Here is a 25,102-nt window from a genome sequence, read left to right as displayed (position 1 = left end):
AGAAAGTTTTTATAAGTTTTTGGGAGCAAATGAGTCATTAATGGATGCTTCCACGAGCGGTTTGGGTGTTCAGAGCTATGTTCAAGCGCAATTTATACAACGCTCAGCAATGTGATGTGAGTGTTATGGCATGAAAGATACTACAACATATCCTGCTACAAAGTTTCCAGATGTATGTAAAGTATTAAGATTGCAGTTGAATGAAAACCTGTTTGCCCTTAGCCTGTACAATCATCTTACCTTTCTTCTGAAGTTGTGCCGTGTCTTTCTGCCGCACATCTATTTCTCTGCCAAGAGCCTTCCTCTGCCGCTGCAGTTCACTATGAAGCACAGCTAAACGCAGCTGCATGCACTCCCGCTCTTTTTTCTGCTCAGAACAATTGAAAAAGGAGCATAAAGAGAGGGAGAATAAGTAAATATACAAGATGTGGTCACAGCAATTTGTATTTAAAATGTTTTTGCCATTTCAGTAAGATATTTAAGGCACATCTGTGAATGTCTATCCATACATATATTTTCCATACCGTTTACCCTGTTCCGTTGCAAGTGACACTGGGAATTGAGCCCATGCCAGATGCCTGAATGTCAGTTAAGTAAAAGACCTATGTCACATTTTATGATCAATAACCCGGATTGCATTATTTACAACTTAATTTTAGCATTATCCGCTTAAGATTTGAGTTGAGTGTCAAATGTACACTGCATGACAAAGCAGACAAGAGCACAGAGTTTAGTAGTCTGTACCCACAGTTTAGTCATCTTTAACCAGAGTTTACTAATCCGTAGTCCAGAGTTTAGTAATATGTTCCCACAGTTTCCTATTCTTTACCCAGAGTTTAGTCATCTGTTCCCACAATTTAGCACATCAATAAGAAACACACAAATATAACAGCTACAAGTTTGATTTTTTGAAAACTAAGATGTGGGTACAGATTAGTGAACTGTGGGAACACACTAGTAAACTCAGGGATGTGATTTGACCAAAGTGAAATTATCAGAAAATTTAGCCGGGGGGGGGGGGGGGGGGGTAGCATGACCAAATAATTATATCATGACCAAATGAAAAGTAACTCATATTAGAGCATACCACAAATGTCTTTGTTATAGCAGAAGATGTTATCTGTCGGACTCATGTGCATACACAATGAACTACTACTACTAAAAAAAAAAAAAAAATTGATTTTTTTTTTTTTTTTGGGGGGGGGGGGGGGATAAAAAAAGCGGAATTCCGCGAATTAGCGGAAAAATCACATCCCTGTAAACTGTGGGAACACACTAGTAAACTGTGGGAACACACTAGTAAACTGTGGGTACAAATAAGCAAAAATAAATGTAAAAAATTTCATACGCTGGCACCAGAAGGAATCCGTACTTTTTCATCCGATGTATGCGAGTAAATGAAACGTGTATTTTCACTATTCATGGGTTCGTGGCAACTGTAAATACTTTTTTTTTTTAAATCTTAAAAATGGCCTCCGGTCATCCTGGTTTGAGTTTGCATGGTCACACCATGCTTGTGTGCGTTTTCTCCAGGTATTCTGGCTTCCTCCCACATTCCAAAAGCACGCATGGTTGTTTAATTAAACTGTCTGATTGAATTGACTATAAATTGTCCACAAAGTAGGTGTGATTGTGAGTGAGAATAGTTTGCTGTAATTGGCTAACGACCAGTCCAGGGTGTACCCTGTCTCTTGCACAAAATCTGATGGGATAGGCTCCATTACCTGCAACTCTAATGATGACAAGCAGTATAGAAAACGAGCGGAGGATGATTTGCTAAAGGGATAACCTAATTTTTGAAACATCATTAGGTGTTTTCAACAAGACAGTGTCTATAAATGTCACACAGCTATTTTCACTTATATTTACTGAGTACACTTTCATTCCCGGGACTGTTTGGGTAGTTTCAACTGTCCTTGATTGGCAGGGTGTGTGACCTGTATGTACCATGGTTAACCTGCCTGTCACAGTCATATTAAACACCAACTAATCAGGCTGCAAAGAACCTTAACTCCCCCTTGTGTAACTAAATGTGTAGTGCAGAGACAGGAAACAGGCAGATGTGATTTAATAATTAACTCATCTAAAAACATGCTAAATTAGTGTGCTACTGTTTACAATTCAAGAAAAAAAAATCCCCTTTACTTTGTTAGTAGACAAAATTAGGACGCTTTAATGTGTAAATCCTGTTCAATGCAAACAATTCTACGATGACACATTAAAGGACTACAAGGACCATTTATATATTTTTAAAATAAAAACGAGAGAGATTTACAGTCACACACACACACAATGTTTTGTTTTGTTTTTGATCCAGTACGTTGCCAACCCTCTGTGAAACCCACACACATCTACTTAGATAGGGATCGTAGCCTGGATCAGACAAAGATTATGCTTCTTCTTAGAGACTTCAGGCAAAACATGCCAGTTAAAAAAGTAAAAAATTGCACAAAAAAGATTCATAGTGTTTCCATATTGAAATATGTTGTACACAATGCTTTTTAATGTAAGCCATCAGTGGCTTTGACACAATCAACTTTGAGCAGCCTAGTTGATGGGTAGCGCATGTGCATGTGTGCGCGCGTCAGTAAGACACCGCGGGTGCCTGTGATTCCTACTGAACATCAAACAGTAATGGGTCAGCTGTGTAAATACACAGCAGGCGTGGGGGAAGCATGTTATAACCCAGGAGATTAATGGCACAGGGTGGGTGATGGGGTGAAAGGGCCATGCGCTAAGGGTTGGTGGCCACCACTTTGTGCTACTTTGATCTGGGCTCTCTCTATGATGCTCATGGTGTAGTATGAAGCTCTACAAAGGGAAAGAGGGCAAACCTTAGAAGAGCTACACAATGCCGCACTCATTCCAAGTTGGTGGGCTTTTCCGAAAAGGTAGAAAACAAGGATTATGTGATTTATTAGCTGATGTCCGCTCTGAATGGGGTTTCAATAAGCAGGAAATATCAGAGGCAAGACTTTGAAAGGGCATCTTTGTGACAAAAGAATGGAGCCTCCATGTTGTGGTGCAGCTAAGCCGAGGCATTGTGTGGAGGGGCTTTAATAAGTATGAAGGTCTGAGAGAAAGGAAAGGAAAAGAAATGGGTGTTATCAATAGTGATGCAGTGTGTGATGGAAAGCAATAGCTACAACTGTCTACAGAGAAATCCTAAGCGTTCAAAGTGAGTTTCCGAAAGGAAAACTACTGTACAAGTAGTGTAAAGTTCTGACTATAAACCAGGGCTTTATGCCACAGATTCCTGCGTTTTTAACAATGATACGGCTCACTTGCTCATTTTCCCCAATCCTAGGACACGTTCCATTTTTGTCTATGCTTAGCTTTTTAACTCATCAAACCTGTGTTTACGGTTCATGATGATTATATCAATGAGTTCCACTTCCATTTTGAATTAGTAAGCAACTGTTCAAAACTTTTAAACAAAACTGCCAAAATTGCAGCATTTAGATCAGCATTCACAGCTGATGTGTTCAAGAGCACACCCGAGATCATGCCAAAGCCATTGAAAATTGCAATTAATCCACCGAAGGCGAGCTATGTGTCACTGTGTGCCATACTGGCCACCATTGCTGATGTGTCAAAAGTTGGGGAAATTTAATTGTAGATGAATGATAAATGAATAAAAAGGAAACTTGAACTGCAATCTGTCTAAGGTAGGATTTGAACCATCGCCTCCAGCTCACTGGTCAAAGTTCTGCCGCATTAACCACTGGGCTATTGCTACCATAGAAGAATCTGTGACATTGTATGTAATTGTAGTGAATATTGTTGTATAGAGCAAAAAAGTTTGCATTGAATTCGAATTTTAAATATAGAACGGAATAAAATAGAGAAAACTTTATGACGAATGACATAATAAATAATAAATGTGAAATAATTTGACAATGATTAGTATTCAATATTGCATTTGAACTAAAGAGGGGTCCAAGCAGGATTTGAATGCAGGTTCTCCGTGGTGGCAGACAATTGCTCTAACCACTGAGCTAAGTGAATTGTTGTAGCTTATGCCTCATGGCGTACTTATTTTTTTATTTTTTTATTGTACAAAGCTGAAAGCTTGCGTTGAATTTGAATTTTTAATATAGAGCGTACTGTCATAGAAAAAAAAATAATGACAAATGACACCCACAACTAAATAATGACTGATTTTGACAAGTCAGGTTCGAAATTAGTTTCTCCAAAAGGAAAGTCTAGATCGTGCAGAATAAAAACAGAAAATGGTCACTGCCTCGGGCCACTTTGACAAGCAGTAGAGGACAGGGGATACTTATGAAGCCAGTGTTTACAATAAACACAACGTCAAACCAGGGATCAGAGCTTCGCTTTCACAGCTGTGTAGCTACCAATTCCAAAAATGTTGGATACGCTTTCTTGCGTTTGCTTTGTATCCCACCAGAGGATATGACATGGGGGAATATAAACAATGGATCTTGGATCCATTTTGACAGATGGACTATTTCTCCTTCTACATTGCTCAGTTAAGCAACCAAAACGAAAAGAAACAATAACTGGTCAGCGTGTGTGTGAAATTACATCTCGTATTAGTTTGGGTGATACAAGCTCTTAAATCCTGTTGAGCTTTTAGTGCAACAGACTCAGCAGATGCTTATTAGTACAAAAGCAGATAGCACCTTATCGCTGATCGCAGCAATTACCACCCTCTGGTAGCAACTCACATCTTTAGATATTTTCTCAAAAGAAATGTGAAATGCAAGTTATTGTACTCATAATAACCAATTCACAAATTAAAAAGTTGGGGGGGACTGAAAATAAGCAATTAAGTTGCCTGGGGTTCGCCGTTATCAGCGCGATCAAAATTATTGTTGGCATGTGACCGTGCTCACCCGCACTGTGCATGATGCTGTTGTCCTCAGTTTCTCCTCAATCTCTTTCCCAATCTTCTGCACTGTCACTTGGGTCTGTTTGATGGCTCTTTGGGCCGTGTGGAGCCTGTAGTAAGACACAAACAAATGTTCAATGTCATTGTTTCATCAAACCACTAATGTATTCCCTGGATGGTTACAGTTTAAAGAGTAACAGTAAAAACAGCATCTATAATGTCTTGGACATCTGATAATTAGTAGTCATAGTGCCATAAACAGAGACACATTTTGTATTGTTGCAGGCTAATAGATTTGTAGATGGACTTTATTATTGAGACTCCCACGAACATATTACTGTCACTAAAGGTATATGACAAACGATAGTAACGGTGACAGGAGTAATAGTTTGGGTCGGAGCATTGCTGAGAATGAAGTTTTTCTATGATATGTACTTTTAAGTCTTGCAAAAGTACATACTTTGATGAAGTCATGCAGAAGTTAGCACCAAGTTGGCTTTGGTCATCATCATCAGGGAATGTTTTTGTTTTCGGCCTCACGACTCTGGCTGGAAGTGTTCGGTTTAGGTGAACGGTATGGGATTTTTTAATAGGTTTTAGGTGAAATAATGAATACACAGACACACTCGCACATACACATACAAAAAAAAAGAAAAAAAAAGAGAGAGAGCAATGATGATGACATGTCAAATCTGTAAAATTCCGAATGAACAATACTGAGGCTCTCCAGAGGGGAAAAAAAGGGAATGTTTTTTTTTTTTTTTTTTAATGATGAAACTATTATTGTTGCCTTTTTCCTGCAGCTAAGACCAAATGTAATGTTACATATAAAATGTAAAGGTAAATGGGGCTTTTGGCAGGACAACTGCAGTAAAATAATTTCAGATTTTATGCCCGCACTTTTTAATCGGTTTGAGGTGACAGTGATGACAGCTGAAGATAGTGATTTGGAACATCAGGGTAAATATGTTTTGACAGCTCCGTGTGTTTAGGTGATTGCAACTGGAGAATCTGATACGGCCTTTTCACCCCAGGTGAGAACAGTTATCTGCTCGCTCCTTCACGCATGTCGGCCCCCATCGCCTTTTTGCCATTCGCCTTTCGCCAAACTTTCAAGCACAATGACACAATCTGTGAACTAGAGTGAGGCCAGTGGATCGCTCCTTCTATACCCACAGCGCTTCAATTGCTGGGCAACTGTCCGGAGAAAATACAGTATTCTCACTGACATGGCAACTTTCTTTTTCCAACACAATACAGACACCAAACAACTACACCAAGGGGGATTTACAGGAAGTTATGACTACGGCTGTGCACTCGACCCTTGATGGAGATAATCATCTGAAAAACAAAAACATTTGGTCCTTTGACAGTGACATTCGATACAACAGGGTGTCAGATAAAACCTAGCCTCGCGAAACCTTTAAGTTATATACACACACGCGGATAAAATTGTTGGTACCCCGCTGTAAATTAAAGGGAAAAAAAACAGTGGTCACTTAAATCTGACAAAATAATACATGAAAAGTTAATTAAATTATTATTATAACTATACATATTATAAATATTAGGGACGGGCGAGTACCAATACCAGGTATCGGGCCAATGTATGTTTTGTTCCGTCTTGTTCGTTTCCTGTGTATCTCCTTATGAGGCAAGACTTGTTCATTTCATTACTTCTGGCAGCGCCATTTCGGCGTGCGTTACTGAGAATAAGAAAGTACTCTTGTTGTGGGTAATATCAACTACTGCATATCTGTGGTTCAATGGGTGTTATATATGTTTGGAGCTCACGTAACTTTGCCGTGTTTAATTGCCTCTTTTACGTTTGCCGTGCCTCGTTAACGTTATAGAGCTGCGGTGCTAAAAATAGAACGGTGCCATTCACGGTCGCTTCAGTCAGCGTAATTCTTCTAAGGTAATGTGGACAACACTACAGGAACTAAAGTCTCAAATGGTTATTTTACATTTATTGACTGCCACAGGGGGCTCCAGTAGAGAACACGTAAGTCTTCAGTTGTACTCAACAATTTCATTAGCTCTGAAGTGCAGACATATCTTTGTATATTGTATACCGTCATTAACTACTGCACTGCTAGGAGACGAATGATGAACGGAGAACGTGAAACAGGAAACGGAAATACAGAGCAGCCTTTCAAATTAAAAGTAGAGATTTAAAAACAATATATAATCGAACATCACACACTAAACAGCTTGAGGAAATATTACGAAATTACTTGAAGCCCAATTGCATTGAATTGGATTCTTTGCGCTTCACTGTATTCCTTAAAAATAAGTTGTTTAACCACATATTTTGATTGGGACTTTTTTTTCTGGCCACTGGACTATTTGTTCAATCTTATTTATCGATTTTTTTTTTTCATTTTATTGCGTGCTCTATGCAAAATGACTTTTATAAGCAAATTGAAAAAATATAATTGCCATTAATTTAATTCAATTTTAACGAAATTATATATTATAATATATATTTTTTTAAATTATCTGGCATTGTTGTTTTTTTTTAATTGGATATATCATAAGTACTATTGGTATCGCCACTTGGTATCGGTGAGTACTGAAGATTTGAGTATCGTATTGGTCTAAAAAAAAGTGGTATAGAAGATCCCTGATAAATATGGATATATATGTATATACATATGCAAACATACATATAAATATGGCATATACACATACCAGTAAATACAAACATACATATAGCTACATATAATACAAACATATACATATAACTACATATAAATAAATACATAGTCCTACTGTACATATACATACAGTAAATAAATGAATAGCCCATACTCATGCAAGACAATTCATTCACAGCAATTAGATGTGATCCACAAAATGGGGTGTGGAATAAAAGTTGTGATAATCGGATCACTGGATTTCATGCAAAAGAAAACACTGGAGCTCAAAGCTGTAACCAAATCCTAAGGGAAAGCACAGGCAGATTGCTCAGTGTTCACACTGTGCTGCTGTTACAGGTGAGTACTTTACTTAGTAAGTTGTGCTGCGGTGTGCATTACAGCAGCATAGCGTATTTTGCAAATCACATGAGTCCTATCCAAATTAGCTTTTTATTGTTGATAAATCCACAAGTCAAACACTGGATATGCTCTTCGTGGCATACAGACACCTGGGTTTGTCTATGAACTTCAAATCGTGAGATTTGGCCAAAACCTGTGAGAACCTTGATCAGATTGTACGCAGAGAGCAAGGAGATTATTGATTTATTTAATAAAAGACAATGAAATGATAAATAATTTAATTATTGGACACAAATTATTGCACAGAGCAATATCGTCTTTAATGTCAAGTACACATTAAATAATGAGGCATCATGACTGTGTCGCAAATTGACAATTCCTGTACTCACATCTTGAGATAATTATGGCATTAGGCATAATAGTGCATCAGTTACAGTAATTTTGGCCGCAAAAAAAAAAGGTGCACATACAACACTAAACAGGTCTGATTGTTTAGGGCAGAAAGAAAATTGTTATTTGCTGACAAGTTTTGATAATAAACAATATATAAACATATACATTATATCTACTACTCAGCCACAAGGATCATTTCAACATGCATCTTTAAGTATGTTTATGTATGTTTTGTCACTGTACATCAATTTCAGTGTCTGAAGACAAGCATGCTGTACAACAAGAATGTATGATTTCCTTGGAATCAGAGTTATGCAGAATGGAATGGGGCAATGGATAGTGAGTGTTGGGGAGCACTGTTAGCGAAACATACTTTGTTGGGGGTGGGGGGGAGTTCTTTCAATATTTCCCCAGTTAAGCCGGTTTGATATCCAGCTTAGTTAAGTGCTGGCATTATGTGTGAACTACTTACACACACCTGGGGCCTCATGCACTAAGACTTGCGTGGCTTTCATATTAAAACACGTTGTTCGTCCATTTCCAGAAAACGTCGCACGCATAAAAAAAAAAAAATCCAGATGTACGAATCTGTGCGTACGTACGAATTCAAGCACATTCCTTTCATACATCTCAATCAATGCGGAAATGTTAGAGTACCAGACTCCTCCCCTCTCCACGCCCGTACATAAATATGCAAATTAGTATAAACAGGTCTTGCGAGTGGGAATGATTACGATGCGTGATAAGATAATCACATTATAAAGCATGAGGCAAAAATAAAAACGATGTGAGCTGGAGACACTTGTAAACAAAGTAGAGGCCCGAAAAACTATGATTTTTGCCAGGCTGCCTTCGGAAGTCAATAACAACCTCCGTGATGAAAGTGCCTTCGGAGTATCTTGGCCGTCGCCGTTAGTGGCTGAATGCTGAAGGGGCATCAAATTGTGATCGTGGAGGCTTTAAGTTAAATTTAATACAATAATATAAGACAACCCTCCACCGCTGATACCGGATGAATAACGTGTTTAAGGAGCATCTGATTGTGGAGGTTTGAACTTGGAAGACGCGCATGAAGCGTATCATGTACCACTGTGTGTACAATAAAGCAGATGGTTGAAAATAAAGTTAAAGGGATTGTAACACTTATTTGTTTTGGATGAGTACAGAAGTGCAATAATATTTAATGAAGGAAATACAATGTACTGGGTACATATATATTTATGGGCTAAGAGCAGAAGACTGAAGTTCGACTAAGGGAGGAAGAGTGGAAATTTTTAAAACACAGACCAGAGACTTCTATGATGCAAAATATGAAGTGTATTGACAGAATATTTACAAATATTTACAGAATTAATCAAATCCTGGATCCAACGGAATGAAAAAGTCCAGTAGCACACAGTCCATGCGAATCAATGTTGAATACAAAGGGCGTCCAACCGAAATCAGAATCACTGAATCCCGATTTGGTCCCAGTGGACCTGGCAGCATGGGTGTGTGCATTGGTGAATGTGAGGCTTTGAAAAGTGCATGGGCACTATAGCTATAAAAAAATAAAATAAAATAAAAAGCGCTATATAAATAGCAGTCCAGTCCTTTCAGAATCCAAGAATTCTGCGCTTCCAACTTAAAGTGGAAGTCAACCTTAAACATTTCTTGATAATAAACATGACATTCTGATTAATATTGCATTTGTGGAATATGAGTTATGAAGCAAAATCCAGCCGTTTTTATCCATCCACATTGATGTCATCTTCAGTCGACTGCAAGTGGCAAAATGGCCCTGAGATGGATAAAAACTGCTGGATTTTGCTGCTTAACTCATATTCCACTAATATTAAACAGAATACCATATTTAGACTAGTGGGGCTGCATGGAACATATTATTGCCCCCCCCCCCCCCCAAAAAAAAAAAAATTTGGGTTGACTTAAAACTAAAGAAAAAGATTAGAGAAAGCACATTTCCAACCAACGTCACTCACCTCACACTACTCTTGACTTGAGAAATGCTTTTTCCAAGATGAATGAAGATTTTATAGTTCTATAGCCGATACTAACTTTTATTTTCTGTTCATGTAGGTGTAATGGCAAAGTGTCCCAATAACTATAACAATAAACAACCAATAACATTTTTTTTTTTTTTACAAACAACATCAACTTCATTAATAAATATGTACAAATGTTCTTGCGCCGCACACAAGTTGGGCGTAGTTTGACAAAATCGCCATCTGATTCATGACATGTACGTACCGGTCGTGCCCTCAATTGAAATTTCCATAAACCCCGCCCTTATTTCCCCACAAAAGGACATCCGTTTTGACGCGACTGAGCTAAAATGTGAAGTTCCAATTGCAAAACATGGTCCCAAAACTTGTACAACTTTCCTATTTAATATTACTCCCGTTTTCAAAATGTTGCTATCATTGGAGAGCTTGTTAAACACAGAAACTGACAACATATTATTATAACATCAATTATTTTGTAATTAATTCCAAAGTTAAAGTAGAGTATGCTGCACACAGTGGCTGACTGAAGATAACGCTGTCTTGATATATTTGATTAATCATTCTGCAATTTTTTAGCATATCAACATACCGAGCCAAGGAAGAATTTTAATAGCTATAAAGAGCTGCAGATCAGCAGCAGGAGAGACAAAGATAGAGCACCGTAACTGTGCTCAATCATGTGGAGTCCCACTGGGTGTGGACAGAAGAAGAGAATGGTTTAAAGAAAGCTAAAGACTAAACTAATACCACAAGTTGTAAGGTTGCTATGGTCTGATCTCATATAAACATAAACCAATGCTACTTCTAGATAGAAGAGTAGAGTTCAACTGGCATAGCATAATTCCTTTCGTTTTATTACACTGTGAATGCATTGGTCTCGTTTCAAAACCCTTATTTAATTCTCATTTAGTCTGAAAATGTTAGTGGAAACTGTCATAATGACACAAATGACAGGATGGTTGTCTTATTTTGGTAGAGTCTAACTTGAACCATGCAAATTTGCACTACCTTAGTCAAAATGTGTGTAATTAACCTAGTACGTAATCTTGGCTATATTTACCCGAGGGTATTCCTCGGGGAAGCCCTGTGGTTACTGTAAGTAGTGCTTACATTTTATTGACACTGAAAAACAAACTAATGTTTACCAACAAAAGCCTGTACAGTATTCTGAGAGTCATCAAATAGTGAGGCAGGATTCCACCAAAATACTCAACAAATCAACATCTCCCTCTGGTGGTCTCACTTTGTGCTGCATCTACTTTTTCCAGTCAAGTATTAAATCAACATGCAAATAGCATAGCAATCATGTACTGTATTTTCCCAATTGGACAAAAAAAGGATTTAATTTACAGAAAAAGCATTAATTGTAAATTTTTCATAGTGTAGTCTTTCCAAATTGGACAACTGGGGCAATGGTGTTCACAACTCTTAAGTGTAGGCTATTCTAGCCCCACCCAACAAGCACAAACTCATTTGCAAGTGTAGCTATGAGTTTCTAGGCCTGAAGAAATTTCCCAGGAATTCTTAGAATTGCCTTGTGATTGGCTTATGACCTGTTTAAGGGGGACCACGCCTGTTGCCCAAAGTCAGTTTGGATATGCTCCAGTTTACCCGCCGTAAACTATAGAAAAATAGAATATAGAAAATAAAATAAAATATAATAATAAATAATAAATGAATAAACCCTAAAATAACCTAAATAATAAATATTTAAAAATATAAATACATATAAAAATAAATATATAAATAATTAATAATCTAATTCAATTGCATGAGCCTGCTATAGATCACAAAACCCAGCCAAGGTTTCCTTTCTATTTAATGAGGAATGAGTCAATCATGTCGTGCGAGACAGCAGCAAAGGCTTCAATATACACGACGACAAGTAAATTAAATGTGTGCCATTATTAAGATGAGTCTATTACAACAATATTGTAAGATTAGTGTTACTGTTAATACAGCCATTAGGGTCACAGGTGAGCTGGAGGTGCAAACGCAACACTTTTGTTTTTGCTCGCATTTTTTTGTGAGTTGGACTCAAAGATCTAAAAAAATTCTACATCCACAAAAGGACATTTCCCTCAAATATTGTTCACGACTGAATCTGTGTTATGCCAAGCTCAAACTATGCGACTTTTTTGTCTTTCACGACAGTCGCGCTGTCAGATTACCCGATTAATTCATTCTGTGTCATGGACCGGACGTGTAGTCACACTACAAGTCCGAATCAGACGCCACCCGATCATCGTGTGCTGTAATGCCAAGAGCACCGTGTCGGCACTGGTTGTCGGGGAGGCGGAACAAGAAAAGCGGCAGGAAGGGTGCGTTTGACTGCTCGGTAGTTCTCAAACACCGAAATATTATATTGTGTTTGTATAATTTGTGTAATTTATACTGCTTAAATATTTATTCTTATTTGACTTGTTTTAATCCAGTGCATTTGATACGCGCATTCACTCCAAACCGCCCTTCGAGGGGGAGAAAAGCCCGGCCCGGCTTCTATAAAAAGATACTGTATATGTCTGTCCAAAAGATGTTTCCATCCCTACTTATGCCCAAATCATACTTTAAAAAAAATATTAGAACGACAGTCAGAATATTTTTTTGTAGGCTACTCTAGACTTCGCCGTTTCTCCTCCATCTCATCTCCACCGTTGCCTGACAATGTCAATTTTGGGAGGTGCATGGCTCCCATCCATAAAATCAAAAATAATGTGACTTTTGATATTATTCGAGTATGTGTTGCTCATATTAAATGGCAACAAATGTACACAATGCGTGCGCTATATAAGCTCAAGCAGCAGCGCCGCAGCGGGGTTTTTTTTTTTTTTTTTTTTAGTTCACCTGTCTGGCCAAGTCCCATGAGATATCCAGGGGAGAAATATATTAAATAAATAAAATAATTTAAAAAATAATAATAATAAACAAATAAAAAAGGGAGCTAAAACGTGCTGGTCAGTACGTGATTGACGTTTCACTCTCTCTCGCTATTGGTCAATGCTGCGGAACCAAAAGGACGACGACGTAGGTATGTCACATTGTGTGACAAGACGAGCAAAAATTCTGACATGCCAGACTTTCGTCGTGATGGTTGTGAATCGTCCCAGACAACAGGCGACCAATCGTTGAACGTGTCACACTACACGGGCGACGCTACGTCAAGACAACTCAAAATCGTTCACGACATGCCCCGTTTGTCCGCGACACGTTGGTCGGGCCAAAATCTATAGTCTTGTAGCCTGCTTCGTACCTCAAAACAATCTTGTACACAAAGAAACGTTTCAAGACGTGCGTGTGTCCAAAAGATGCCGCTGAGGATGTTTAATGACTGTAATGTATATACCAATATATATATATTAGGGGTGTTAAAAAAATCGATTCGGCAATATATCGCAATCTTACAGTGCACAATTCTCGAATCGATCCTATATGCAGCCAAATCGATTTTTAAACATCAATTTTTTTATGGAAATATTCAACAAAACGTTTTACTTAGGGTTAGGGTTCACACTTTAAGCATGGAAGAATGTTCTATTAATGGAACATTAAGCCTTAATATTTGATTTCAGGGCTGTTCAAACATGAAACAGACTGCAACCTGTTTGTTAAATATAGTAGCTCAGTTATAAGCCTGAATTTTCAGATAAATAAATACATTTTCATACAAATCTTACAGTGTACATGTACACGTTTACTGATTACTATTTTCGAAATTTGAGTAAGAAAAGAAGAAAAAAATCGCAATAATCAATTTATAGCTTTGTATCGGGATTAATCGGCATTGAATCGAATTGTGACCTATGAATCGTGAAAACGGATCAAATCGCCAGGTACTACGCAATTCACACCCCTAATATATATATATATATATACACACACACACTAGCCTGTGAGCTGTCTGTCTGTATGTATACGTATCGTTTATACAGTAGTCTGCTCGCGAAATGGGAGTAAGATGGCCACCCTGTCGTTTCAACGGCTTGCACAAGCGTATATGGGCTATCGCACTGGTAGGGTGTGTGTAGGGTTCTGAGGCGGCTGGGTCGCGCTGGCCGCGGCCCGGCCTGGACCAGGTTGAGTGGACGTGGGGAAAGGGGAGGCCGAAACGAGGCGGCGGTGGCCCCACGGGGAGCGACGGTAGGGCCCCTCGGCTCGAGCCACCGGGAGCCACCGACACAACGCTCGCCGCGCTGCTGCTCTGTCGCCACCGACCGACCGCGGCCGGGGAGCTCCCGCGAGCCCCCAATCCACGGTCGCCCGCTGTAGAGGCCATAAGCCGAGACTTTTGAAGCCATGGGGCCGCCATCTTGGGACTTCCAAGAAACATATCTCGGCATACACATTTAGCTGCAAAATGCCTACATGTGTAGCGGTAAACTGCACAAATCGCCAGTTTAAAGGCTGTGGGCAAACATTTCACCTATAAGTATGGTTGAAATGGAAAGATGAAATAAAAATACGATTTTCTTTTTAAAATTAAAGAGAAAGAGGGTATCATACCTACTACGGACTTGTACATATCATATCATACATACTACGAGCCATCTGTCTAATCTGCTGTATTTGTTTTAAAAGGCAGCAGCTTTTTTTCATTTATTTATTTTCAGCTTTTTATTGTTGTTAAAAAATTAAAATTTTCAAAGAATGCTGATGTGATTTTTTTTTTATGTCTACAAGAATAACCGTAAAAACATAAAACCGCGTTTTTTTTCTCAGACTATAATCGTACACCAAAATCTGAAACCGTTGCACCCCTAATTCAATCCTCTGGCAATTAATCTTACCTGAGCAAAGAGAAAACACTGTAGGAATTTCTGACGGAGCTTTGGTCGACCTGAAGTAGACTATTTTTCTTGCGCTCCGAATGATCCTGCAACAGAAACATGTCAGCCATGAAATGAGGCACACTGTCACAAGTCATTATGCAAAAGCTCTCTAGAAATGTACTAATAGTGTACCTTATGGTCAAAGTCAGCTGCATAGTAGCCATCATTCAACCCAAATATGATCTCATTTGTATTCCTGGATCGAATCTGTGGAAATAGTAACAATACAAACTCACCGTACAAAGTCATATTTCTTTAAAATGTTTGGGTTAACAATTATTAGTGCTTGTCGTTTTTATAATTTATTGTAAAATATGTTTTTTAATAAATGCACAAAAATATATCGCACATATATCCCACCAATGAAGTTTACAACTCATACGTTATAGTCTCAATGTGTGGTGGCTGACCTGCTGTCCTGTGTATCTGAGGCCATCGAGATTGACCTTCCATTCTATGAGGAGCTGGTACTGTTTCTCCTGTCCTCCCCAGATCCTTACCACAAAGCAAGACACTGAGGTGTCCAAAAGGTCAGGCAACATGCCAAAGTCCAGACTCCTCCAAGTAGGATTCTTTAAAACACACATATACATATCGATCATCAGTAGCATATCGCTTTAACTTGCATCCATCCATTTTCTGAAGCGCTTATCCTCACTTCTTTCACCAAAAGTATGTATTATGCAATAATGTGAGAAAGATAAAAAATATTATCATAGTGTGAATATTTGTAGTGCCCGACCGATATGCAATTTATGAGGCAGATGCCAATACCAATTTTTGGCGTAAAAATTCAGGTTACCGATTAATCTGACAATTATTCCAAAAAATATATTTAATGCATAAAATCACCCCCCCCCCCCCCAATTCTTTTTCAATGGGTGTCACTTACGCACAAACTTTTGCTATTTAAATTCTCTGCTTTGAATGGCAAGTCCATAGTATGACCTTATCAACAAATTTTAATGACGTATACAAGGTTATTGTTAAGATTTATGTGTCAATAATAAAACTATTCTTACTTGTTTACAACTGCTGTAAAGCATTAACCTTTTCTTTTATATATTTTTATCTTGTGTTATTTTCACAAGTCTTGGGACTTATTGTCCTAACCTGGGACCTCGGGGATTGTATTTCATTCCATGTCATGTGGAAATGTGAGTTAAGACCAAAAAATATATAAAAAAATTCCTTAGATGTTTGCATCCTTGAATTTTGAGAAAAGAAAGTCTTTGAATTCTTCAAATATCAACTTTAAATAAAACTTGGAAGGACAATAAGAAAATAAAACAATAAGAAAGTGAAATTAGAATAGAATAAAAACTAAATATTAGCAACTGAAAAAAACAGTGAGAACCTGTGCGTTTTGGCCTCTTGGGGGCAGTGTGGTGCTGTGTATCTATTTGTGTACACACTTAAAATTAGTACAGAGGAAAGTTACTAGACTGGACACTGATTGAATTATATTAAAATAAATTCACACATTAGGAAGAATTTGTGCATTTACGTAGTGTTATCTTACTTGTGGGTATGTGTTCCCACAGCATTTGTTTGTAAATATTCGTTATTTAAAAATCTCTCCCGAAGTCCCGAAGTTCCTGTTAGCATTTGAATAGGATCCTCCCTTCGCGTTTAGCATTAGCGCTAGGCTAGCGATGTTTTAAATTTAAATATGCAGTGAATGTAATTCTTATCGTCGTGTGTTTAATTTTACAGTTAACTCCAACTGCGGTGTTGTTAAACAGCTTAAAGGACGCTTAGGGACAACAGAATAACCAGAATAACAGACTACACACTTTGGTAGTTGCTAATGCTATGCAAGCAAAATAGTACATTCAGGGTACTTTCACAGGGTCGGAACTTTCGGTTTTCTTCAATGATAACGTTTAAGGGAAAATAATTGTCCGATTGTTTTGGCCGGTGTATAAAGGGCAGTAATCGCCCGATTATAATCAGCGGCCGCTTATAGTTTTCTGACGTAAATCAAATCATGTCTTTAAATGTGTAGAATTATAAACTGAAGATATATCACCGTACTCTCTTAATTGAAAGTGCACAAAAGTATCTATTAATGTAGTAGTAGTTATGGCAATGATTTTGGCCATGATAGCATTAAGCACTGTATATTTTAATAGCATTTATTTTATATATTATTGATTATTTTAGGCCGCAACAATCGTAAAAAATGCATATATATATATATATATATATATATATATATATATATATATATATATATATATATATATATATATATATATATATATATATATATATATACTGTATATAGCCTGGACGTAATTAGCATTCCTTGCATAAAAATGTCATCCATCCATCCATCCATTTTCTTAACCGCTTGTCCTCACAAGGGTCGCGGGGGGCGCTGGAGCCTATCCCAGTTGGCTTCGGGCAGTAGGCGGGGTACGCCCTGAACTGGTGGCCAGCCAATCGCAGGGCACACAGAGACGAACAACCATCCACACTCACAATCACACCTATGGACAATTTGGAGTGTTCATTAACCTGCCATGCACGTCTTTGGAATGTGGGAGGAAACCGGAGTACCCGGAGAAAACCCACGCAAGCACGGGGAGAACATGCAAACTCCACCCAGGAAGGCCGAAGCCCGGATTCGATCTCACGTCCTCTGCACTGGGAGGCGGACGTGCTAACCAGTCAACCACCGAGGCCCCCCCCCAAAAAAAAATTAATAATGATAATATATAAAAAGAAATCCAAATTGTTTGATATAAAACTGTTTTTAGTAGTGAAAATAGTTACTTTGCCTCGTAATGATATACTTTTATTATGAAGTAATTTAATTACTAACTCAGTTACTTTTTAAGCAAGTAATCAGTAACTATAACTAATTCCTTTTTTAAAGTAACATCCCCAACACTGTTCTACAAGGAGATGGAAATTTGATGAATTACTTAGGACAAAGGTCAGAATTAGCGAGAGTCACTCAATAGGAAAGTGTAGAAAGCCAAAGCTGAATGAAAACAAGAAGATTCGACAGGAAACATTTCTCAAGAAAATTGATGGCAGGATTGAGACAGAATACTAGAAAAACTTTTGTCTGCAACAACGTGAAATTGTTTGAGGGGAAGTGGAGCAGAGTGTTGAAAGGAGTCATGACTTCCTGTCGTGTTTTACACAGTTTTGTTTCCCAGGGGGCACTGAGTGAGCAGCGTGTCTGAAATGAGCTTGTGTCAGCTCATGACTCAACAGCAAGGCTGACAACATCGTGTACAGTTGTAGCGTTGACTCGGAGTAGTATTAGAAGGTCAGCATTATTTTTCACGCAAAGGAGTATTGGGGCCATATTTAAATAGGTTGTTTGTTTGTTTTAATTAATAGCGAAATATAGATACAGTATAGTTAAGATAAATAGGTTGGAAAATTGTTGACAAATGAACTCATTGACCACCAGTCACTGGGATCACATTCAAACACCCTTTGACCTTTTATGACCACATTCTTATCACAACTGTGTCAATACACACACACACACACACACACACACACACACACACACACACACACACACACACACACACACACACACACACACACACACACACACACACACACTTTGATTTACACTAAGTTTGGTGGAGAGTAATAAAATAGGAAAGAAAATATTGTCAAAAAGTGACTTATGCTAAAAGCAACAGTGGTGTCTTGAGATACGGGTGACCCAACTTGTGAGATTTCCAGATACAAGCAGTCATTTTGGGGGTTGATTGTTTTTTTTTGCATTGATTTTCCAGCAAAAATTGGACACGAGCCCTGTATGGCTGCTCCAAACTCAATTCAACTCACTTCACAACAAGTAGCAGTTTGGAAGATAGTGATTAATTCTTCTAAAAAGGCTCTTGAAGCTGTTCAACTCATTTGCTCCCCCAAAAATATGTTCTATTTTAAATATCACTGGTGTCCCAAAGACCTATATATACGTTTTTTTTTTTATGGGTGGGGTTTAATGCAGCCTCTGAACTGAAGAGAACAGTTGAAGAAATGGCACTTATTACAAAAAACAGCAGGTGGCAGCAGAGTATAAGAGATCAACCAGGGCTATGTTGAAAAAAAAACTAATTTACCCACAGGTTTGCGAATAATGATTAAACTTAGCTATATTCTAATGGTAATTGCGACAAAACGGAAACAGATACAAATATACTTTTTTTGCTGATGAAAGAAGAGACTCTAATCTTTCTTTTGGTAGGTTCCATGTTTTCATAGCAATAGAACAGAATTTTCTGTGGGCCTTTCAAAATCAGTCAAAATCTAGTAAAACAGCCGGGAGCGAAGGGGGTTGCTTCAGTGAAAATAGCAGGGAGTGAATGAGTTAATAAATAAATAAATATCTAAATAAATAGATAAAATAAAAAATGTTTTCACATATAACAGGGTATGCATAAAGCCTAATGTTGTAGATGGGATTATTTTCAGCATTATGTTTACATTTTCAGGGACTAAGGTTAATTTTGTTTGAAAGTGGCACCTTTTTTTATGTTATGATCTGACAATTCTGTTGTTGCATATTAATCCCAAAGGGTATACAGTATATTTATCAATTTATTGATGTTAAAATTAGGGCTAGTCGATAGTCGGCGATATTGAGCATTTTGACGAATATCGTATTGACCTTTTTTTTTTTTTTTAATCTGTTGGCCGATAAAAAATCAAACTAAAACCATTTTAATTTCAGGAAGCTATTTATTCAAATTTTCAGTTAACTTTAGAAGAGATGCTGCTGACCCTGGGAACCTTCTGAACCTTTTGTTTTTGTTTGACGTGAAAAAAGAAATTTGAAGGTTTAAGTCAAGATTTTAGGTATTTTTAAATTTGGGGGGAAAAAAGATTTAATGTACTGTAGAAAACTATAGCTAGCTATGGTATTGTTTAAGTTTCCATTTAACTTTTTACGACATACTGATTACCTTGGGAGCTCCCTGAACATTTTGTTAGAAATTTAAAAGAATGTCTAACAATTACATTTTGAAAAGTCCGAAAAATTGTACAATAAACATGCTTTAAGACATTACAACAAAGTCAAGATTGGCATTTGTATTTTTTTTTTTTAATTACGCCAGTATTTCCCCCCCAGAAAAAGAATATCAAATCCAAATATCGGTTATCGGCCTCCTTGACTACTAATAATCGGCATCGTATCAGCCCTAAAAAAAACATCGGTCTATCTCTAGTTAAAATGTCCAGACATTTTGATTTTATTGTAAGGCCATATCACAGAGACGTACCTATGCTGTCTAATTACATGCTTTCTTGCAATGACCAGTGACACGCATTCTCAACATGTCCAGAATACAAATATGTGTGAACTGTAAAAGCAAAACAAATACTCACCAGTGAGTCACGTATGACTTCACTCTTGTAAAAATCTAAAAAGACATGAAGGAAAAAATGTATGAATAAATGAATAAAAAGGACACAGATGAAGGAAAATCAGTCACAGAAAGCAATTCAAAGTTTTTCTGTTTAATTTTGTGTTGTTAAATTTGCTAAACAAAGTATAACTATTAGGCCGGCTAGTCAAATTAACACTGACCACTAGATATGCGATCTCCTATACAGAGATGGAGGGTGAAGTATGTGTCCAGCAGTGGGGAACCATTCTTATTGACGATGTTTCTTGCTGCGATGCTCCGGAGGTGACGCAATCGTCTCTGTTGGAGACACAGAAAAAAAAACAGAACGGCATTAACAGCAAATCCAATATTTCTAATTAAATTTTAGTTACAGGATGAAATAATGGCTAATTTCAAAACACAGAACCATCAGTATGTCCTGGGACAGAAGACAAGAAAATCTGTTTTTAATGGAGGCATGACATCTTTACGGTGAAACTAACCAGGTTGCGATCATAGCACAGAAAAGGCCCTATTTGACAACACTTAACTTCACCTTAAAAGAGAGATATAACAAATAAAGGACAGTGTTCTAAAATATACATTGTTATAGGAGTTATAATTACATTTTCATCGTAGGGTGAGGCAATAAATCGAATAAATTCAATTAATCGTCATTTTGAAAATCGAATCGTTCAAAATTTGCTAAATCGTGAAATCAAATTTTGGCTTCTGGATTATTAAAAGCTGTTGTTCTTATGTTCTGTTGGATCCAGATGTTATTGTGAGGTGTAATTTTGCTAACTATGAATGTTAAGTTTATGTTAAAACTGATTTAGAATCAGTATACATTATTGTTGTCTGAAGATTTTTGCACAGGAATTATTTTTGAATAAGTGAGACAGTTTAAATAAACGTTTGCTGGGTTTATTAGATTAAAATTGATTAAAATCGTAATCGCCCTGAATGACTGAGAAAAAAAACGAGATTTTATTTTTGGCCCATATCGCCCAGCCTTATTTCATAGTCATAAAAATACCATGTTTATGTCAATCCCCAGGTCAAGTTAATCTGCAAAGGTCAAATCGAGGAAACTGGTTCAACCATTGTCAAAAAACGGCCATGCCATGCAAGTTCTGGTGTCAACTAGTCTTACATAGGAAATGTAGACTGGGGACAAAAGAGTGGATCATGTCCCTGGCTTTGGGCAAATGTGTTCACAATGGTGCACAATGTCCCTGGTGACCACAGACACGAATTGCACGCCTGCAGTCATGCTGAGATGAAATGGAAGTCATGGGATTCCCTATACGATTAAGAACCTCAGACACAAGAACACTGATTGTTCCATGTGGGACTTTCAACCGCCCCTTAAAAAATGTCAGTACGCCTGGATGAATGTGAACCCCAGGCAGAGACAAATGGTTGCGACTGCAGTGTGAAACTGCTGCGAAACGTAAAATAACTCCAAAAATCAAGCTTTAAGAGAGCTTGTGATGAACAGCAAACTTGGTGTCCTTAAGGGCAAGACGTGAGACCTAAAATGAGACTTAAAATGATGAATGTGAACGGGTATCATTTCTATTAAAAAAGTTTGTTGCCCACTAGATCCCTTGTTTCGCCGCTTCACAATGATTCAACTTTTTTCAATTAACATTCCTTGTCAGTTTGTGTGAAGCTAAACATATTTGGAATATTGGCCGTCTGCTCTGCAAAACCAAATCTTCACGCCATACCGCTTCCTCGACTTTTGTTTTGAAGACCAGCTAAGACTCACAACCAGATTCAGTCAAGAGCCATTCATATTTGCTTCTTTACCAAGAGCTGGCAAATGTGTAATCCTGAACCATTTCTGATGCATGCGTTCCAAAGCCACCCATCACTGCACACTTTAAAAGGAACTTAACAGCTCGTAAGTAATCATTACTTTAAACAAAGTCATTATTTACATACAAAATGGCATCACTCCAACACAGGCATAATACTGTCCAGGGCAGGGGTGCTCGAGCTCCAGCCTGTTTTCCATGTTTCCCTCCTGCAGCACAGCTGAATCTAATGATCAGCTAATCAGCGAGCTTTGCAGAAGCCTGATAACGATCCTGATCATGAATCAGGTGTGTTAGTGGAGAGAAACATGGAAAACAGGCTGGATAGGGGCTTTCCTTCTCAAACATTTTAAAACACGCCTCTTATTAGGGATGTGCCAAAAAATATTGATTCCTATAAGAATCGGCATTCTCATTTAGTACGATTCAGAATCGATTTTATTTAAATGATTTCATACTGTCTTGCCTTTGTCTGTGTGTGCCTTTATTTGGAGCATTGTTCATGTTCATGATTTGGCCACTTGGGGGCAGTGTGGTTCCACGCTGTCTGAAACATTGTTAAGTTGTAACCACATTAGAGAGTTGAAGGAAAAAGTCACGATCAAGTTATTCCAATAAAAGTTGGTTTTTTGCAGTGTGGAGCTGTTCCTTTGAGTGATAAAAGTGCCGCGAGTAGCGCGCTAATTAGCATTAGCGAGTCAGACTGGAGTAGATCATTACAATTCCTTGCACATCTATTGATTGAAGCAAAAGTCATTGTCAATCAAATCATTTTGAATTAAAAAAAAACATTTTTAATCGAAAATCGCAAGCCCAAAAATCGGAATCGAATCAAATCGTGAGGCAATCAAAGATTCCCACCCCTACCTCTTATGGTAACTAATCAAAATACTAAGATACAAATAATACAACTTTCAGTTCGTATCTAATCCTTTACTATTATCAATAAACTGTAATAAAAAATAAATAAATAAGCGTCCCCTTTTTTTGCTTTATCACATCCAGATCATGAACATAAATACAAAGGGTGAGACTATTTCATGCTTGCATTTTGTATGGAGTACAAATTAATTATTTTTCATAAATCAATTGATTTTGATTAATCACATGTCAACTGCCAAAGGCACTGTTGATTCCGTCTCAACAAGGTTTGTGGCCTGGACAAGAAAATGGTAGCAGCTGTAGGAGTAAGACTACATCAGACTACGCAGACCCTCACTAAGGCACAACTCCTTATTAATCTGTTCGTTATAATACTCTCATTCAAGAAACATTGCGGTTCTAGCCTGGCTGGCTGATTTTGCTAGCCAGCTCAGCACAATTTCTGCACTGCTTCAACAAGGTTTACATTTGCTGGACAGACTCTATGAACTGTACCGCGACTCGACTCGACTCTCTTTCCTTCTATTGTTTTCCCATTTTGCTACATAACATTTCATCTCGAATTGTTAAATCAATTCAATATTGTTTTTGAAAACAAGGTTCCTATGTTGAACAGCCCACACTTTTGTGTCATTAAAAAATTGAAACATAATGTATAACATAGATGATTTAACTGATTCATTGATCATTTCCCCCATGTTTAATCAAATAAATATTACCAAATACACCACCCTAACCTCCATTATAATCAAATCATCAGACACAAACAAAAGATAATTTACGTTTTACTGTCATGCATATCATTGGAACAATACTGCTGTTATATGACATTATGTGTTCGAGTAAGTTAAAGATGAATACGTGGTTTTGCCAAAATGGAGCGAGCATGGGAATCCACTCGAGGTGCAGCAGGCGCAACATAAGAACGTGCTTCTTCATACCATTATGATATTCTTGTGAATCAGTCATGCAAGTGAGCATGTGACATCAAAAGAGATTACAGGACAAATATGCAGAAAATGGTCATTTGAACTGTAGTTATTTTCAATGCTGACTTGTCGTACAAATAATACTTTTTTTTTTTTTTGCCTATACGCATGTGTCTATTAACGCATTTATACCCATCCGGAAGGGTGATTTCACTCAAGAAAACAATGGCAAGCAATTCAAGAGTGTGGATGTGTTACAGAAGCACTAATATACACAGCATTCATTTAACTGAATCTATTTGACATGGGGTAGTAGGACTGAAAACTGAGAAACTCAGTTAATGCTGCCCATGTGACTACAGTACACGTGAGTAATTATTGAGGGTGGGGGTGGAGAGACACAGACTGAGTATAAAGTATAGTATTTAAATTCCAAAACTGAGCACCGATGTGTAAATGTGTTATTTATGGAAACAAACCTTGAACATGCATGGGGAAATATAAGTTATAGTTGAAACTCATGTAGCAATTGATGTCCCATTGTGCATTAGTCGTAACACATTTCCGGTAATGCAACCCCAATCAATTCTGATTACAATCAGTAATGAAGTTAATAGTATAAACCTGACTAACAAATGCACAATACTGCCATAATATCCCAAATGCAAAACATTTTTATTCAGTCTTGCCAAAGATTGGCTGATGGCTGAATAGCACGGGTTTACAACTTTTACACTGTCAAATGTCAATGAATGAAAAATAAACCGTAAACTGACTTCAGGCACATTTCAAGATTTGTGATATTTTAGCGGGACATCAGATGAAAACTATTCAGGTTTTTGATGATTATTAAGTGTAAACAACTAAGGAGCAATCCCCTAGTAATGACATATGCCACGGTTTTCCTTCCTGTCACTTGGTTGGGAGCACGAATACAAAGTTGACTTGCTGGAACGGAAGTGCTTCTCGCGGGGGGGAACAACAACAAAACCAAAAACGCGAATCCATGCACGC

General features: G+C 37.7%; 1 protein-coding gene across 3 annotated transcripts in view; it reads right to left on the bottom strand.

Annotated features, from left to right (window-relative positions):
* Nucleotides 1-25,102, bottom strand: part of uvrag (UV radiation resistance associated gene) — a 91,152-nt gene that overhangs the window by 65,477 nt on the left and 573 nt on the right. For 2 of the 3 annotated variants that reach the window (XM_077547022.1, XM_077547021.1), the window contains exons 2-8: nt 20,652-20,769; nt 20,450-20,484; nt 15,490-15,651; nt 15,212-15,286; nt 15,038-15,123; nt 4,860-4,965; nt 241-367 (exon numbers count right to left, since the gene is read on the bottom strand). In XM_077547022.1, coding sequence (XP_077403148.1) covers nt 241-367; nt 4,860-4,965; nt 15,038-15,123; nt 15,212-15,286; nt 15,490-15,651; nt 20,450-20,484; nt 20,652-20,769 — 709 coding nt within the window. Of the gene's footprint in view, nt 1-240; nt 368-4,859; nt 4,966-15,037; nt 15,124-15,211; nt 15,287-15,489; nt 15,652-20,449; nt 20,485-20,651; nt 20,770-22,404; nt 22,487-25,102 lie in introns of those variants that run through there. The other variant, XM_077547024.1, reaches the window with a different exon arrangement.

This window comes from Vanacampus margaritifer, chromosome 16, assembly GCF_051991255.1.
Source record: "Vanacampus margaritifer isolate UIUO_Vmar chromosome 16, RoL_Vmar_1.0, whole genome shotgun sequence".
NCBI lineage: Eukaryota > Metazoa > Chordata > Actinopteri > Syngnathiformes > Syngnathidae > Vanacampus > Vanacampus margaritifer.
This window is presented reverse-complemented; position numbering and strand designations above follow the sequence as displayed.